Source organism: Petromyzon marinus, chromosome 22 (assembly GCF_048934315.1).
Source record: "Petromyzon marinus isolate PM22_M1 ecotype Great Lakes invasive population chromosome 22, UKy_Petmar_22M1.pri1.0, whole genome shotgun sequence".
NCBI lineage: Eukaryota > Metazoa > Chordata > Hyperoartia > Petromyzontiformes > Petromyzontidae > Petromyzon > Petromyzon marinus.
The window spans coordinates 20,141,370-20,161,049 of NC_133688.1; the positions used below are offsets into that span (position 1 = coordinate 20,141,370).

At 52.4% G+C, this 19,680-nt stretch overlaps 1 protein-coding gene across 1 annotated transcript in view; it reads right to left on the reverse strand.

Annotated features, from left to right (window-relative positions):
- The window catches only part of LOC116945076 (sulfhydryl oxidase 1), a 55,955-nt gene that overhangs the window by 8,541 nt on the left and 27,734 nt on the right, over positions 1–19,680 (reverse strand). The window contains exons 5-8 of the mRNA XM_076068879.1: positions 6,692–6,785; positions 5,601–5,746; positions 4,463–4,597; positions 2,160–2,289 (exon numbers count right to left, since the gene is read on the reverse strand). Coding sequence (XP_075924994.1) covers positions 2,160–2,289; positions 4,463–4,597; positions 5,601–5,746; positions 6,692–6,785 — 505 coding nt within the window. The remainder of the gene's footprint in view (positions 1–2,159; positions 2,290–4,462; positions 4,598–5,600; positions 5,747–6,691; positions 6,786–19,680) is intronic.

Here is a 19,680-nt window from a genome sequence, read left to right on the forward strand (position 1 = left end):
ACAGGCGTACGAATAATCAGACTCACTGACTAATGGACGGACAGATAAAGTGGAAGCACACGTGACTTGACAAATTGATGGATGGACAGGTGGACGGAGAATATGGATGGCCCGGATGGATGGAGGGAACGACCATGATCAATCCACTGCTGGATGGAAGCCTTCCCGCCCCCCCCCCCCCCCCCCTAAGCTGTCACCAACTGCTCACGAATCCGCGCAGCGCCGATTTAATTTATTTCCCCATCGCTCTGAGCCGTTTAAACACGAAGCGTGAATTCGCATGATAATTTAATAATAATAATAAAAAGACAGCACGCAGACTCTATAACCGTGGCCCCGACCGCGAAAAGACTAAACCTTTGAAACGACAACTATGAGAATCAGATTATCAACAATCGTGGTGGTTTGTGTTTTTGTTATACTAATTCACAAACTCAGTATGGAGAGAGTGGGGGGGGGGGAGACGCGGAAATGCCTAAGCTCTGCACTGCTCCGGCTAATGCCGTCTCGGAGCCCTCTCGCGATATTAATTCCGAATTAGTGTTTTGAGCGCCACGCAGAATTCCATTTGCCCGCAGCGTCGCGTAAATCCGTCGGAGCAAAAAAATTCCCTTTTTTTTTATACAGCAAAGAAAACAGCTTTGGCTTATTAGAATGCATCTCTCCTCGGCCTACTGGGGCTTGTGATAACTCTCTTTCACCTCGCTACACCGAAACCCTCTCTCTGATTAAATTAAGGGACATTAAAAGCCTAATGGAAGCAGGACGGGAAGGAGGGGATGGTGGTGGCGGCGGCGGCGGTGGCGGTGGTGGAGAGGCGACTCGCAGTGAGCCAGCGAGAGTGCGAGTGAGCTTTTCTGCATCTCCCATGTGACATTTCCTAAAAGCCATCACTAAACCTTGTCATCTTAGGCCTTGGTTAATGCACCTCCCTCTCTCTCTCCCCCTCTCTCTGCCGTTTCGCGTCTGCTGCCACTCTGCCCGCTCTCAACAAGCAGACTCCTCTCTGTTGTACGCTCGCTCTCTCTCTCTCTGATTCCCTCTCTCCGATTCTTTCACTCGCTCTCCCGTCTCTCCTCTCTCTCTGCTGCTCTCTGCTGCCCCTGTCTGATTCTCTCTCACGTGCTCTCTCGACATGTTGCGATAGCACTCCCCCTCTCTCTCTCTGTGCATCTCTCTCTGGCCCGCTTACCTCTCTGTCGTTCTCTCTGTTTTGTTGTTGTGTTACTCTCACTCGGTCACTCACTCCCTTTCTCTCTGCTTCTCCATAGCCCTCTGTGCTTCTCCTTGTCCCCCCCCCTCTCTCTCGTCCGCCACTCTCGCCACTCCCCACTGGCCAAGGCTCTAATCGAGTCGCTGTCCGGCTCTCAGCCCCTCAGGGGAATGGGAAGGGGCCTTAGCCCCCCCCCCCCCCCCCCACCAGAGACGCTCACATTGTGACCCCGGGGGCTCAGGCCGAGTGCGTGGAGTGCCAAACCAAATGGAACACCAACAACAACAACAACAACCACAACAACAACAACCACACCAACAACAGCAACAACAACAACCACACCAACAACAACCACGCCAACAATAACCACGCCAACAAGAACCACGCCAACAATAACTATAACATCAACAATAACCACACCAACAACCACACCAATAACAACCACGCCAACAAGAACCACACCAACAACAACCACGCCAACAACAACCATCACATCAGTAATAACCACACCAACAACCACACCAACAACAACCACACCAACAACAACCATGCCAACAACAACCACACCAACAACAACGACACCAACAACAACCACACCAACAACAACCACACCAACAACAACCACACCAACAATAAGTATAACATCAGCAATAACCACACCAACAACCACACCAACAACAACCACACCAACAACAACCACACCAACAACAACCACACCAACAATAAGTATAACATCAGCAATGACCACACCAACAACCACACCAACAACAACCACACCAACAACAAGAACAGTAAAAACAAGGCAGCCACTGCCACGTGCTGGGAGTGAAGCGAACGGGACACATGGGAGGGTGTGGGGGTATCACCAATGCTGGGGGGGCGGGGGCATGGGGGGGTGGTGGGGGGCATGGGGGTGGGGGGCATGGGGGGTGGTGTGGGGGGTCACCTTCACGAGGACCCGAACGAAGTTCTTGAGTGCGGCGAGCGAGGCCCCCGAGAGCTCTGTCCGCGTGCCCACCTCGAGGCGCAGCGCGTAGTGCAGGGCTCCCTCCAGGTCGGCCATGTACACCTTAGACCTGGCCCCACGACAGGGGAATCAGAGCGGCCCGCGGGTGGCACGGCCCTTCAGCCCCTGCTGTTGCCGCGTGGAGAACTTCTGTCGCGCCGTACGCAGCCAACCGTGCTCATCGGAGGTGGCGGTGCCGCCGCCGCCGCCGCTGAAGGTGACGACGCAAATGAGACGGAGGCGAAAACCCCGACTGGGACGGGTGGTGCCGGAGAGGTGCACGATGCGCGTTAAGTTGGCGACGCAGAGGGAGCGAGGCGGCAACGTTCGAGACGACGCCGGCATGGCAGACGGTGCAAGCCGGGCCTGGAACAGCGAGCCAGGATTCTCGTCTCGAAGTCGGGCAGTGGGTGGGGGGGAGCGATGGATTGAATCGGCGAATCGTGACACTGCCACTTTACACATCGAAGAGGAGAAAGGGGGGGGAGAGGGGGGTGCGTGGGAAGCCTCGACACACGAGGAAGCCACTGGAACTGTGCGAGCTTTTAAAAAATCTCGATTGAAAACTAATTTCTTGGGAACTGCTTCTTGTTGTTGTGTTTAGTGTTGTTGTCCTTCCCCCGCAACTCTGATTTGCACGGTTGGCTACGTACGGTGTGCAGAAAGTTCAACACACATACGCAAACAACATACATACACATATAACACGCATACACATACAACATACGTACAGAGATAAAGATAGCTGACAAAGTCATACATACACATGCAACATACATATAACATACATGCAACACACATCAAACATACATACACATGCAACATACATATAACATACATGCAACACACATCAAACATACATACACATGCAACATACATATAACATGCATGCAACACACATCAAACATACATACACATGCAAATTACATATAACATACATGCAACACACATCAAACATACATACATACACATGCAACATACATATAACATACATGCAACACACATCAAACATACATACACATGCAACATACATATAACATGCATGCAACACACATCAAACATACATACACATGCAACATACATATAACATACATGCAACACACATCAAACATACATACACATGCAACATACATATAACATGCATGCAACACACATCAAACATACATACACATGCAACATACATATAACATACATGCAACACACATCAAACATACATACATACACATGCAACATACATATAACATACATGCAACACACATCAAACATACATACACATGCAACATACATATAACATACATGCAACACACATCAAACATACATACATACACATGCAACATACATATAACATACATGCAACACACATCAAACATACATACACATGCAACATACATATAACATACATGCAACACACATCAAACATACATACATACACATGCAACATACATATAACATACATGCAACACACATCAAACATACATACACATGCAACATACATATAACATACATGAAACACACATCAAACATACATACATACACATGCAACATACATATAACATACATGCAACACACATCAAACATACATACACATGCAACATACATATAACATACATGAAACACACATCAAACATACATACATACACATGCAACATACATATAACATACATGCAACACACATCAAACATACATACACATGCAACATACAGCTTTGGGCACCCCCCCTCTCCATTGGGCCAAACTCTTTGGAGGTGGTGGTGAGTGGTGGTGGTGGGGTGTCGTGGGGGGTGGTGGTGGTGAGGGTGGTGGGTGGTGGTGGGTGGTGGGGGTGGTGGTGGGTGGTGGTGGGAGGGTGGTGTGGGTGGTTCGACTCCATGTGTGTGGGGGGGGGGGGGTGGAAGTGTTGGGGTGGTGGTGTGGTGAGTGGTGGTGGTGGGGTGTGGTGGGGGGTGGTGGTGGGGTGTGGTGGGGGGTGGTGGTGGGGTGTCGTGGGGGGTGGTGGTTGGGTGTCGTGGGGGGTGGTGGTGGGGGGTGGTGGTGAGGGTGGTGATGTGGTGAGTGGTGAGGGTGGTGGTGGTGGGAGGGTGGTGTGGGTGGTGGTGGGTGGTGGTGGTGAGGGTGGTGGTGGTGGTGGTGAGGGTGGTGGTGGGTGGTGGTGGTGAGGGTGGTGGTGGTGGGTGGTGGTGGGAGGGTGGTGTGGGTGGTTCGGCTCCATGTGTATGTGTGTGTGTGTGGGGGGGGGGGGGCACCTGTCGAACTCCCTCCAGGGCGCCCGCGTCTCCGCAGCGTCGCCCGGTGCGTGGGCGACTGTGGACGTCTCTCCACGCGTCACCCCCGGCAGGCGCCGCAGCTCGTAGGCGAAGAACGATCGCACCGCCATGCGGCTGTGACGAGCGGCGGGGGTGCACAACGGGAGAAGGGGGGGGGTTAGTGGCTAGGAGATGTTAACTACCTCGCCTGGTGTGCAGGAGGTCGTCGGTCCGATCCCGAACCCGACGCCCGCTGCTGCTGTATATTTGGAGTTTGCGGTGTCCCTCTCCCCGTGGTCGCGTGGAGTTTTCTACCCGGACCTCCGGGGTTTTCCCTCTGCATTAAGAATCAACAAGACGCGTTTAGAGTCGTTGGCTGCTGCTATAAATTCCAAAGGTGATGATGATGATAACAAGCCACTTCGTTGAGCTGTCATTTGTAATATCCAGGTCGCTTCTGAAAAAGAGCAACGTAGCAGCTCCAGTGGACCTTATCCGGTCAAGAAAAAATACATGATGTTATAGTTCTGTGTTTCTAGTCTCAGGTCAATGTGTGCCGATGGTGTCTGCCTGATTGTCGCTCGCCACCGATGTTAGCCCTGGTCGGGAATCGAACTCCGGTCCACGGCTGCGTCCGTCGGTAGCGGCGCAGGAGGAGGCGGCGAGAACTCCACGCCATTTAGTTTATATATATACTATACATACTATATATACACTATATATACACTATATATACTATATACACACTATATATACACTATATACACACTGGCAGTACACTCACCCAGCTTAATAACCATTGCTACAGTCTACATTATAGACTGCCAGTACACACACTCCGATTAAGAACCAGGCTACAGTCTACATTAGTGATTTTTATTTATTTTATTTTTATAAATTTGATTTGTATTCACTTTATTTTATTATTATTTTTCTATGATCGTGACTTTACCGAAAGAACCAAAGAATATATAGTATATATACACTCTAGATATACACTCACTATACATACACTCTACATATACACTCTATATTTACACTATATATACTACATATAGCGGTGGGGGTGTAGGGGTGGGGGGTGTAGGTGTGGGGGGTGTAGGTGTGGGGGGTGTAGGGGTGGGGGGGTGTGACGTACACGTGCACACGCGCGCGCGTGCCGTTGGGGTGGAGGAGGAGGCACGTGGGGAAGGAATCGACTGCGAACGCGCGCACGAGGGGCGACTCGGAGCTCAGCACTCGGCGCACGGACAGTCGCTCGTACGCCAGCAGATCGAGAATCACCTGGAGAGGGGCACGCGGGAGGGGCCGTGGTGGCGTACGGGGGGGGGGGGGTCAGAGGTGACGTCACACTCACGTCCCGGTCGCGATAATCGCGGCACCCCCTGCGCGCGGCGTTCATCGACAAACAAAACACGTCACATGAAAGGTAAAGAAATCGCTTTGAAAAAATATATTAAAATAAACAAACAAAAAGTGTTTATTACCAGGTAAAGCTCATTGAGCTATTAGCTTTCCCCCCCCCCCCCCCACAAATCATAGCTCACACAAAGTGCGGCTCATCATCAGTAACCGCGTGGAAATGTCGGGCAGTAAAACGATGTCAATGTCAAGAGCGCAGCGCAACAGTCGACGGTCGGGGGGAGCCGGTTGCCTGGCGGCGGGGGACCGCGTCACGTCGCTCTGGGGAGCTGCCGCGTCTCTGCCGTAGCGACTGGGAGGTCAAGTGGCACGGGTTGACGGAGGGGAGGGCACGGGGGGCACGGGGGAGGGGCACGGGGGGGGGGGCACGGCGGGGGGGGGCACGGGCAGCTGGATCAATCCAGGTGACAGATTCGCTAACCTTTACGCGTTCACGTCGACGCAACGATTCTCTCGATTCAAATCGATCCTTTCGCTTCAGGATACCCGCATTGGGGAATCCTCCTCCCAATGCCTCCATCACCTCCTCTTCCACCTGCCACCTCCTCCTCCTCCTGAGTTTGATTCCTGGCCATGGACTAGATCGTTGATGATATCTGAGCTGGTCCAGGGCGCCCCCTCTCCCCCCACCACCCCTCCCCCCCCCCAACCAACCCACAATTGCCAGCGTGGTGAAGTATGGTCAAACAACAGAGCATTAATGACAACGCACGAATATACTTCCATCCAGGAGTGGATTGAGAAAGGACTGTCCGATTGTAAATCCTAATACAACTCCTCCTGATCATCCTCTACCTCCCCACTCACCTCACGACCCACGAAAGATTCCTCATCCTCGAAGATCAGGGCCAGGGTGTCTCCCTGCTCCTCCTCACGGGGGAATGACATCACCTCCTGCAGACTGCGGAGTGGGGAAGGTGCACGAGGATCAGTCACGATCTATGCACTGCTGAATGAAGGCCGTCTCCACGCCCTGCACCCCTCCACACGAGCGGATGAGTTTGCTCCGTCTCCGTGGTGGTCCATCCTCTTGGGCGCATTCCCTCCTTTAGCCGCAGCTCCGGCGTGAGTCTCGACCGCCGGGCATCGCCCTCCCTTCTGTAGCGACGCGCCCTGCCCAAGCCCCCTGCTCACTCTTCTCAACAATGCGACGACGGCGACGATGACGGTGACGATGATGATGACGACGATGACGATAATGATGACGACGATGACGATAATGATGACGACGATGACGGTGACGATAATGATGACGACGATGACGATAATGATGACGACGATGACGATAATGATGACGACGATGACGATAATGATGACGACGATGACGGTGACGATAATGATGACGACGATGACGGTGACGATAATGATGACGACGATGACGATAATGATGACGACGATGACGATAATGATGACGACGATGACGGTGACGATAATGATGACGACGATGACGGTGACGATAATGATGACGACGATGACGGTGACGATAATAATGACGACGATGACGGTGACGATAATAATGACGACGATGACGGTGACGATAATGATGACGACGATGACGATAATGATGACGACGATGATGCCTCTAAGGTGCGCGCATTCCCCAATCCCCGCGTTCCTCCTCCCGTCTCCCGGTGTCACCCCGAGGGTGCCGATCCCTTCACCCTTCTCTGTTCCAGAATCTTGCATTCATCCCGGAGGGATGACGCAGACGTCCAGTGGAGGCGTTGCTCGCCGGTGCCGTTGCCGGCAACGCACGGCTCTGGGCAGCGGCGCGCGCGTGCCGCTTGCCACCACGCGAGGTCGCGCGCAACGGGTCCCCTGACACGGCCGAGTTCGGCCTGTGGGAGGGACACGGCTGGAGAACACGCAGGAGAGAATGCGTGCGCGTGTGTCTGTCTGTGTGTCTGTCTGTGTGTGTGTCTGTGTGTAGTGGGGAGCGGGAGTGTGACGGTTAGCGCTACACTGCGATACGAATCTGGCGACCCGGGTTCGATTCCCGCTCACGGCCAACACCGGTGACGATTCTCTGAACCGGTCCTGGGCCTCCCCTAGGTCAACTCAGCCTCAAATGAGTACCTGGTGCGGTGTGTACACATTGACAGTGGGGAGACAAAGGCGGCCGGGCGTGGTGTTGGCCATCCATCCCCTCGTGTGCCGTGCCGGCCTTCATAGATGCTCGCTAACAGCACTTGCCCCTACAGTCTGTTCAGGCTATACGGGGTTCTTTGTCAAGAGTGTTATAGTTTACCCATGGTGTTAACCTGGTGACGCTCCTGGTACTGCGGTGGCGCGTGAATATTTTAATGGATGACCAAAACTAGTTCTACTACTACTGTAGACTACTGAGGACTGTATAGTAAACCCATATAAACACATAGCTGCACACACTCACAGATATACATAGAGACACATCGAGATGTATGTACCCACAGAGACTCGTAAAGACGCATAGAGACACATAGAGATGTATAAAAGACACATCACAGTTTGCAATCCAAACTATGGACTATGTTGTAAACTCATAGACACAGATATATAGAGAGAGAATATTAGAGACCCATCGAGATGCACGAGAGCCAAGCCACGCTTGTGTGATTGTAGTAATTCAACTCAAACCATGCACCATGAATAGAAACCCACTGTCGTGGTCTGCACTCCTTCAACGAAGGAGAAGGAGCAGCGACACGACACGAACTCTCTCCCTGGCCATGCCCTCTCATCGTGGCCATCGGCATCAGCAGGGCCTCGACAACGGCATCGACCTCCCGAACCACATCTCGCTGCAATTTTAAATCTAGATTGAAAACTCACTTCTTAAAGACTGCTTTTTGCGCACCTCCCGATCGGCACGGTTGGCTACGGCACGCCGCGAAAGAAATTCAACAACAAGCATCCTGCTGCTGCTGCCGCCACCACCACCACGAGCAAAACCAGACTCAAACTACCACGGCGCTGCGTCTCGTCTTAGATGCCCCAGACGTCTGACGCCGCCACTCAGCAATCTCACGCCAGACCCTGGCAGCTCCGTCTCTCTCTGTGTCTCTCTCTCTTTTATTTTGTGTTGTGCGTGGCGCATTTAGCGCCATAGCGCGTGGATTTACGGTGTTTGTTTATTTGCTGGTGACTTTGTGTATTTCGTATCGAATCGCCTCCAGTGCTGTTGCTGCTGGCGGCAATAAAAGTTGTTTGAAAGTCAAAAGTCTCTGTGTCTCTCTCGCTTTGTCTCTGTGTGTGTATCTCTTTCTCTCTCTTTGTGTGTATCTCTTTCTCTCTCTGTCTGTGCGTGTCTCTCTCTCTCTGTGTCTCTCGCTCTCGAGGGGTGCGCGCGCGAGTGAACAAAGCGCGGCGAGACGAGAACGCTGCGGGGGCCGTGTCACGTGTCACGAGCGGCGTGCGACTCAGTGGGGCTCTTGGGACCGATGGTGTCAGACAAGCACACACACACGCGTACACGCACACACACGCCCACAAACACACACAGAAACACGCACGCACACACGCGCACACACACACGCGCACACAACACACACACACTCACGCGCACACACGCACACACATACACACAAACACATCCACACACACACAACACACACGCACACAAACGCACACACACTCACACAACAACAACCGCCATTCCCCACTAAGTGGCGGTGACGTCACCATGACGCTTGTGCCAGGCCATGTGCACCTTGAGGCCACGTGAAGTGTCGAACGCCCGCGGGCAGGAGGTCACGGGGCAGACCCAGGTGCCACGGGTCGACTAAGATGACTGAGATGACCGGCTGATGCACCACCTGTGCCCCCTACTGTGCCAACCTGCTGTGCTTTAGCCACCCGGCGCTCCGCTCGTTGTTGTGAGCGTCGCTCCACCGCCCTCCGTTGTTGTTGGAGGGCGACTGCCTCCAACTGCCCAATAGCATCCTTCACGAGCCTCCTTCACAGAGGCCGATCTTGACACCGCTGGTACCAGTTATCGGCAAGTCCACTCAGCTCCACGTCCTCCTGTACCACGTCACTCAATCTCTTCTCTAGCCCGTGCCGCGCCCGTTTAGCCCCTTCTATCCGGCCGAACAAAAGCTGTTTCGGCATGCGGTGGCTGGGCATGCGGGCTACATGACCCAGCCAACGCAGCCTTGCCCGCCGGAGGAGCTCACCGATGGGACCTTGCCCAGATCTTTCAAGGATTTGTGAGCTCCTCACACAATCCAGCCTGATTAAACCCAGGATGGATCGTAGGCAGGCTAGCCTAAATGTTTCTAACCGGAGGTGTTCCATTAGGGGGGGGGGGTCCACGTTTCGCAAGCGTAGAGAAGGGAGGGAATGACCGTGGCCGAGAAGACCTGAAGCTTAGTGCGGAGCGACAGACCAGGTAGCTTCCACACAGCGTTACGCAACCAATGAAAAGATATTGCCGCTCGACTGATTCGGAGTGAGACCTCTGCTGTTAAACTGGAGGCGGTCATAAGCACACTGCCCAGGTATGGGAAACTCTCCACTCTCTCCACAACTGCCCCATCACCGATTGGGAGTTGTGGGGGTGGAGTGTCCGATGGTACAAAATACCCAGGCAGGTGCTTAGTTTTAGTGGGGCTGATGTTAAGGCCCCATCTCTTAGTGGCACGCTCCAGTCTCAGCAGCAGCGTCTCCAACTCTTCCTCTGAATGAGCAGCTATTACCAAATCATCGGCATACATAACGTGGTTGAGCAATAGGGAGCCATCCCTTGACCGCACCCGGGCATCGATCAGCCTCCCATTATATCTGTACCATATGGAGATTCCCCCGGTACAGCTATTGAAGGCTTCACGAACTACGTGGTCAAAATAGATGTTAAATAATGTGGCAGCCAGAGGACAACCCTGTCGCACCCCAAGGTGTACAGGGAATGGCTCGGACTCCCGGCCACGTAGTTTTACCCGGGCCCACTCACCATCATGAAGGTCCTTAATGATCGTGAGCAGAGGGTCAGGTACTTCAAAAGCACGAAGAACAACCCAGAGCCCAGGCCTACTGGTGGTATCATAGGCCTTGACCAGGTCAATAAAGCAGAGATGTAGGTCTTTCTGGAATTCCCTACACCTCTGCTGTAGCAGACGGACAGAAAATATGGCACCTGTGCAGGACCGCCCTTTCCTGAAACCGCATTGGGGCTCCGCCTCTCCTCAGCGTGCCTGGCAAGGCGATGCTGAATAATCCTTGCCAGGACCTTTCCCGGCACACTGAGGAGTGAGATTCCCCTGTAGTTGTAACAGTCTGTGCGGTCCCCCTTCTTAAAGAGGGGGACCACCAGGGCATCCTTCCAATCCTGCGGAACCCGTCCAGTGGTCCAGACTGTTGTTATGTCATGTAGGGCAGTCTGTGCACAAGCGCCACCCTCCTTCAGCATTTCGCTTGGGAAATCATCTCTGCCCGCTGCCTTTCCTAGTCTCAGACTCCGGATCGCCTTCAGTACTTGCTCAACAGATGGCACTTCAGCCAGCCACTCACAGGGGGTGACTTCTTCCAATATTTGAGGCACCGCAGCCTCAGCAGGGTCATCCTCACTTTGTGCCACGATGTATGCCTAGCTGAGGGATTTCCCCTTCCCCAGGACCTCACAGAAATGCTCAGCAAATCTGCAAACCTGTTCCTGGGGGTCGGAGATTGGATCACCGTTTTTTCCGCTAATGATGGTAATAGGTGTGGTGCTGCAGGTTACTTTTTGATGGAGTTAAATAGAGATTTGTGATCGCGGGCCACTGAGGCGGACTCCATCTCCTCAGCAACCCGCGACCACCACCCATCCTTGCAGCGCCTCACGGCTCTCCGAACCTCCGAGCAAAGACTGCGGTAAGCCTCCTCATTCTCTGACGTGGGATTCTGTAGCCGATGACAGTGGGCCTGTCGCTTTTTCTCAACCATCCTGAACACCTCCTCTGTCAGTCAGGGTCTCTGGGGAGGTCTGGACCGCGTACCCAAAGCAGCCATTGCAGCTGCATGAGTCACAGTCCTAAACCTCGCCCATTTACCCTCGACATCAGGAGGAGTGGGGGACACACGCACACACACACTCACACACACATACTCACACGCACACACACACACGCGCACACACACGCACACACGCACACACTCACACACACACAGACACACACATACACGCACGCCCGCCACCCCCCACCAGGCCCTCACCCCATCATGGCCAAACCTCCCCGCCGACTGCCATCCCCCTCGGGGGGCTTTGGGAGGTTGAGGGGTGGGGGGGTAAAAGCCTCAGGGACCCCCCGCTCCACCCCCCCCCCCCCCCGCTTTCGCGATGCTCCCTCCGGACCCCTCCACCCCCTCCTGTCTACTCAACCTCTCACCCCCCCTCCCCACGCGCACACACGTGCCTCCCTCCCTCACCCACCCACCTCACCCACCCACCACCACCCCACCCACGCTTGTGACAGATGCGATGTGGGGTTAACCCTCCCACTAACGCATGTCCAGACCACGCACACACACACATATATACATAAGTGTGCGTGTGTATGTGTTTGTGTGTGCGTGTGTATGTGTTTGTGCGTGTGCATGTACTTGTGTGTGTTTGTGTGTGCGTGTCTATGTGTTTGTGTGTATGTGTTTGTGTGTGTGCGCGTGTATGTGTTTGTGTGCGTGTGTATGTGTTTGTGTGTGCGTGTATATGTGTTTGTGCGTGTGTTTGTGTGTGAATGTGTTTGTTTGTGTGCGCGTGTATGTGTTTGTGTGTATGTGTTTGTGTGTGTGCGTGTGTATGTGTTTGTGTGTATGTGTTTGTGTGTGTGCGTGTGTATGTGTTTGTGTGTGTGTGCGGGGAGCATCCTGCACAAATGCCATATGTTCTGTCCGTCTGCTATAGCAGAGGTGTAGGGAATTCCAGCAAGACCTGCATCTCTGCTTTATTGACTGGGTCAAGGTCTATGATACCATCAGTAGGCCTGGGCTCTGGGTTGTTCTTCATGCTTTTGGAGTACCTGACCCTCTGCTCACGATCATTAAGGACCTTCATGATGGTGAGCGGGCCCGGGTAAAACTACGTGGCCGGGGGTCCGAGCCATTCCCTCTACACCTTGGGGTGCGACAGGGATGTCCTCTGGCTCCCACATTATTTAACATCTATTTTGACCACGTAGTTCGTGAAGCCTTCAATAGCTGTACCGGGGGAATCTCCATATGGTACAGATATAATGGGAGGCTGAACGATGCCCGGGTGCGGTCAAGGGATGGCTCCCTATTGCTCAACCACATTATGTATGCCGATGATTTGGTAATAGCTGCTCATTCAGAGGAGGAGTTGGAGACGCTGCTGCTGAGACTGGAGCGTGCCACTAAGAGATGGGGCCTTACCATCAGCCCCACCAAAACTAAGCACCTGCCTGGGTATTTTGTACCATCGGACACTCCACCCCCACAACTCCCAATCGGTGATGGGGCAGTTGTGGAGAGAGTGGAGAGTTTCCCATACCTGGGCAGTGTGCTTATGATCGGCTCCAGTTTAACAGCAGAGGTCTCACTCCGAATCAGTCGAGCGGCAATATTTTTATCGGTTGCGTAACGCTGTGTGGAAGCTACCGGGTCTGTCGCTCCGCACTAAACTTCAGGTCTTCTCGGCCACGGTCATTCCCCCCCTTCTCTACGCTTGCGAAACGTGAACCCCCCTAATGGAACATCTTCGCCGGTTAGAAACATTTAGGCTGGCCTGCCTACGATCCATCCTGGGTTTAACCAGACTAGATTGTGTGAGGAGCTCACAAATCCTTGAAAGATCTGGGCAAGGTCCCATCGGTGAGCTCCTCTGGCGGGCAAGGCTGCGATGGCTGGGTCATGTAGCCCGCATGCCCAGCCACCGCATGCCGAAACAGCTTTTGTTCGGCCGGATCGAGGGGGCTAAACGGGCGCGACACGGGCTAGAGAAGAGATGGAGTGATGTGGTGCAGGAGGACGTGGAGCTGAGTGGACTTGCCGATGACTGGTACCAGCGGTGTCAAGATCGGCCTCTTTGGAGGAGGCTCGTGAAGGACGCTACTGGGCAGTTGGAGGCAGTCGCCCTCCAACAACAACGGAGGGCGGAGGAGCGACGCTCACAACAACAAGTGGAGCGCCGGGTGGCTAAGGCACAGCAGGTTGGCACAGTAGGGGGCACAGGTGGTGCATCAGCCAGTCATCTCAGTCATCTCAGTCAGTCGACCCGTGGCACCTGGGTCTGCCCCGTGACCTCCTGCCAGCGGGCGTTCGGCACTTCACGTGGCCTCAAGGTGCACATGGCCTGGCACAAGCGTCGTGGTGACGTCACCGCCACTTGGTGACGTCACCGCCACTTAGTGGCGAATGGCGGTTGTTGTTGTTGTGCAGGGAGCGGTAGTGTAGCGGTTAGCGCGCTGCAAGACGAACCTGGCGACCCGGGTCCGATTCCCGCTCACGGCCACCAATACCAGTGACGAATATCTAAATCGGTCCCGGGCCTCGTCTAGGTCGACTCAGCCTCAAAATTAGTAGTTGGTGCGATTTGTAAACATTGCCACTAGGGAGACAGAGACGGCCAGGCGTGGTGTTGGCTACCCATCTCCTCGTGTGCCGACCTGGCCTTCAAAGGTGCTCGCTAACAGCACTTGCCCCAACAGTCTGTTAAGACTATACAGGGGATCTTTGTCTTTGTTTTGTAGATACCATTGACACAGAGAGAGAGAGAGGTGTGCGTTATACGTGTTATATGCAGCGGCAAGCACCAAAGCCTCACTCACCATCACTCACTCACCATCACACATTCACCATCACACACTCACCATCCCTCACTCATCATCACACACTCACCATCACTCACCATCACACTCACACACTATCACTCACTCGCCATCACTCACCATCACACACTCACCATCACTCACCATCACTCACCATCACACACTCACCATCACTCACACACACTCGCCATCACACACTCGCCATCACTCACCATCCCACACTCACCATCACTCACTCGCCATCACTCACCATCACACACTCACCATCACACACTCACCATCACTCACCATCACACACTCGCCATCACTCACTCGCCATCACTCACTCGCCATCACTCACCATCACACACCATCACACACTCACCATCACTCACCATCACACACTCACCATCACACACTCACCCTCACTCACTATCACTCACCATCACACACTCACCATCACTCACCATCACACACTCACCATCACTCACTCGCCATCACTCACTCGCCATCACTCACTCGCCATCACTCACCATCACACACTCACCATCACACACCATCACACACTCACTATCACTCACCATCACACACTCACCATCACTCACTCGCCATCACTCACTCGCCATCACTCACCATCACACCCTCACCATCACACACCATCACTCGCCATCACACACCATCACACACTTACTCACCATCACACACCATCACTCACTCACTCACCATCACACACCATCACACACTCACCATCACACACCATCATCACACACTCACTCACCATCACTCACCATCACTCACTCGCCATCACACACTCGCCATCACTCACCATCACACACTCGCCATCACTCACCATCACACACTCACCATCACTCACTCGCCATCACACACTCACCATCACACACTCACCATCATACACTCGCCATCACTCACCATCACACACTCACCATCACACACTCACCATCACTCACTCGCCATCACACACTCGCCATCACACACACACCATCCCACACCATCACTCACCATCCCACACCATCACTCACTCACCATCACTCACCATCACACACACACCATCACTCCCTCGCCATCACACACACACCATCACTCACACACTATCACTCACTCGCCATCACTCACCATCACACACCATCCCACACCATCACTCACTCGCCATCACTCACCCACACTCACCTTGGAGAGGTGGTCCAGGACCGGTTCAGATACAGTACACGACACTGAATAGAGAATTGGTCGTGAGCGGGAATCGAATTCGGTTCGTCGAGCAGTGCGCTAACCACTACGCTACCGCTCCCCGTGAGTCGATACAAAGACAAAGATCCCCCGTGTAGCCTTAACGGACTGCTGGGGCAAGTGCTGTTAGTGAGCAGCACCTATGAAGGCCGGCACGGCACACGAGGAGGTGGGTGGCCAGCACCACGCCCGGCCGCCTTTGTCTCTCTTAGTGGCGATGTTTACACAACTCGCAGCAGGTCATCATGTAAGGCTGAGTCGACAGACACACGCAGACACACACAGACACACACAACCCCCCTCCTCCCCCCCCACAGCCCCCCCCCCACAGCCCCCCCCACCACCTCCTCCCCCACAGCCCCCCCCACCTCCTCCCCCACAGCCCCCCCCCAGCTCCTCCCCTACAGCCCCCCCCACCTCCTTCTGACCTCATCATTAATTCCGCCCACGAGACACTTAATCAGGGAGGGACAGACGGCGCAGTGACGCTAAGCCGTGGTGGGGGGGGGCCGTGGGGGCCGTGGTGGGGGGGGGGGCGTGGGTGCCGTGGTGGGGGGGGGTGTCGTAATTGGGGGGAAAGAAAGGTGGGGGGCAGCGGAGACTTGGTAGAGATGGGATTTGATGGGCAGAGTGGAGGGTCGTGGTGGAAGGGGGGGGGGGCGAGAGAGTGGGGGGTGGTGTTGGTGGGGGGGGGGGCGAGAGAGTGGGGGGTGGTGTTGGTGGTGGGGGGGGGCGAGAGAGTGGGGGGTGGTGTTGGTGGTGGGGGGGGGCGAGAGAGTGGGGGGTGGTGTTGGTGGTGGGGGGGCGAGAGAGTGGGGGGTGGTGTTGGTGGGGGGGGTAACGACTTTGTGGGGGCTGCTAGGGCTAGGGCTGGGGCGAGGGTGTCCGGCGAGGGTTGAGGGGTCACGGGGGTCGCTGGGCATTAGTCATTAAGTGACACGTGGCTTACCACCCCCTGCCTCCCCCTCCTCTTACTTACCTTCTCCCCACCCAATTGCTCCCGTGGGGTGCTCAGAGAGGCAGAGGGGGGGGGGGCTATTATGGTATCTGCATGAGTTAGGGTGGATCAGGTCCGTCAGGAGTCATTCCAACAACAGTAGCAGCAGTAGTAGTAAGTGCACATTCGATTAGAACGGTTGGCTACGTACGGCGCGAAAGCAGTTCAGCATGCATACAGAAGTCGTAGCAATAACAGCAGTAGTAGCAGCAGTAACAGTAGCAGCAGCAGCAACAACAGTAGCAGCAGCAGCAACAGGCGCAGTTTAAATTGACATTGCCACTATCCCGTCCTCTAAGAGCGATCCCACGCCTGAGACTGCTGTTGACGCACTCCATGCTGATACCGGTTCAGAATTTGTTTTTGTTTGTATGAAACTAATACTGATGAAGTTGTACACTCAGAGTAAGTAGCACTACTTAGAGTAAGTTGTACACTCACAGTAAGTTGTACACTCACTCACAGTAAGTAGTACACTCACTCACAGTAAGTTGTACACTCACTCACAGTAAGTTGTACACTCACAATAAGTAGTACACTCACAGTAAGTTGTACACTCACTCACAGTAAGTTGTACACTCACTCACAGTAAGTTGTACACTCACTCACAGTAAGTAGTACACTCACAGTAAGTAGTACACTCACTCACAGTAGGTTGTACACTCACTCACAGTAAGTAGTACACTCACAGTAAGTTGTACACTCACTCACAGTAAGTTGTAAACTCACTCACAGTAAGTTGTACACTCACTCACAGTAAGTAGTACACTCACTCACTGTAAGTTGTACACTCACAGTAAGTTGTACACTCACTCACAGTAAGTAGTACACTCAGTAAGTTGTACACTCACAGTAAGTTGTACACTCACTCACAGTAAGTTGTACACTCACAGTAAGTTTTACACTCACTCACAGTAAGTAGTACACTCACTCACAGTAAGTTGTACACTCACTCACAGTAAGTTGTACACTCACAGTAAGTAGTACACTCACTCACAGTAAGTTGTACACTCACTTACAGTAAGTTGTACACTCACTCACAGTAAGTTGTACACTCACTCACAGTAAGTTGTACACTCACTCAGTAAGTTGTACACTCACAGTAAGTTGTACACTCACTCACAGTAAGTTGTACACTCACTCAGTAAGTTGTACACTCACTCACAGTAAGTTGTACACTCACTCAGTAAGTTGTACACTCACAGTAAGTTTTACACTCACTCACAGTAAGTAGTACACTCACTCACAGTAAGTTGTACACTCACTCAGTAAGTTGTACACTCACTCACAGTAAGTTGTACACTCACAGAAAGTAGTACACTCACTCACAGTAAGTTGTACACTCACTTACAGTAAGTGGTACACTCACTCACAGTAAGATGTACACTCGCTCACAGTAAGTTGTACACTCACTCACAGTAAGTAGTACACTCACTCACAGTAAGTTGTACACTCACTCACAGTAAGTTGTACACTCACTCAGTAAGTTGTACGCTCACTCACAGTAAGTTGTACACTCACTCACAGTAAGTTGTACACTCACTCACAGTAAGTTGTACACTCACAGTAAGTTGTACACTCACTCACAGTAAGTTGTACACTCTCTCACAGTAAGTTGTACACTCACTCAGTAAGTTGTACACTCACTCACAGTAAGTTGTACACTCACAGTAAGTAGTACACTCACTCACAGTAAGTTGGACACTCTCTCACAGTAAGTTGTACACTCACTCAGTAAGTTGTACACTCTCTCACAGTAAGTTGTACACTCACTCAGTAAGTTGTACACTCACTCACAGTAAGTTGTACACTCACAGTAAGTTGTACACTCACTCAGTAAGTTGTGCACTCACAGTAAGTTGTACACTCACTCACAGTAAGTTGTACACTCACTCACAGTAAGTTGCAAACTCACAGTAAGTTATACACTCACTCACATTAAGTAGTACACTCACTCACAGTAAGTTGGACACTCTCTCACAGTAAGTTGTACACTCACTCAGTAAGTTGTACACTCTCTCACAGTAAGTTGTACACTCACTCAGTAAGTTGTACACTCACTCACAGTAAGTTGTACACTCACACTAAGTTGTACACTCACTCAGTAAGTTGTACACTCACTCACAGTAAGTTGTACACTCACTCAGTAAGTTGTACACTCACTCACAGTAAGTAGTACACTCACTCACAATAAGTTGTACACTCACAGTAAGTTGTACACTCACTCACAGTAAGTTGTACACTCACAGTAAGTTGTACACTCACAGTAAGTAGTACACTCACTCACAGTAAGTAGTACACTCACTCACAGTAAGTTGTACACTCACTCACAGTAAGTTGTACACTCACAGTAAGTAGTGCACTCACTCACAGTAAGTTGTACACTCACTCACAGTAAGTTGTACACTCACTCACAGTAAGTAGTACACTCACTCACAGTAAGTTGTACACTCACTCAGTAAGTTGTACACTCACAGTAAGTTGTACACTCACTCACAGTAAGTAGTACACTCACAGTAAGTTATACACTCACTCACAGTAAGTTGTACACTCACTCACAGTAAGTTGTACACTCACAGTAAGTTGTGCACTCACAGTAAGTTGTACACTCTCTCACAGTAAGTAGTACACTCACAGTAAGTTGTACACTCACTCACAGTAAGTTGTAAACTCACTCACAGTAAGTTGTACACTCACTCACAGTAAGTTGTACACTCACTCACAGTAAGTAGTACACTCACAGTAAGTTGTACACTCACAGTAAGTTGTACACTCACTCACAGTAAGTAGTACACTCACAGTAAGTTATACACTCACTCACAGTAAGTTGT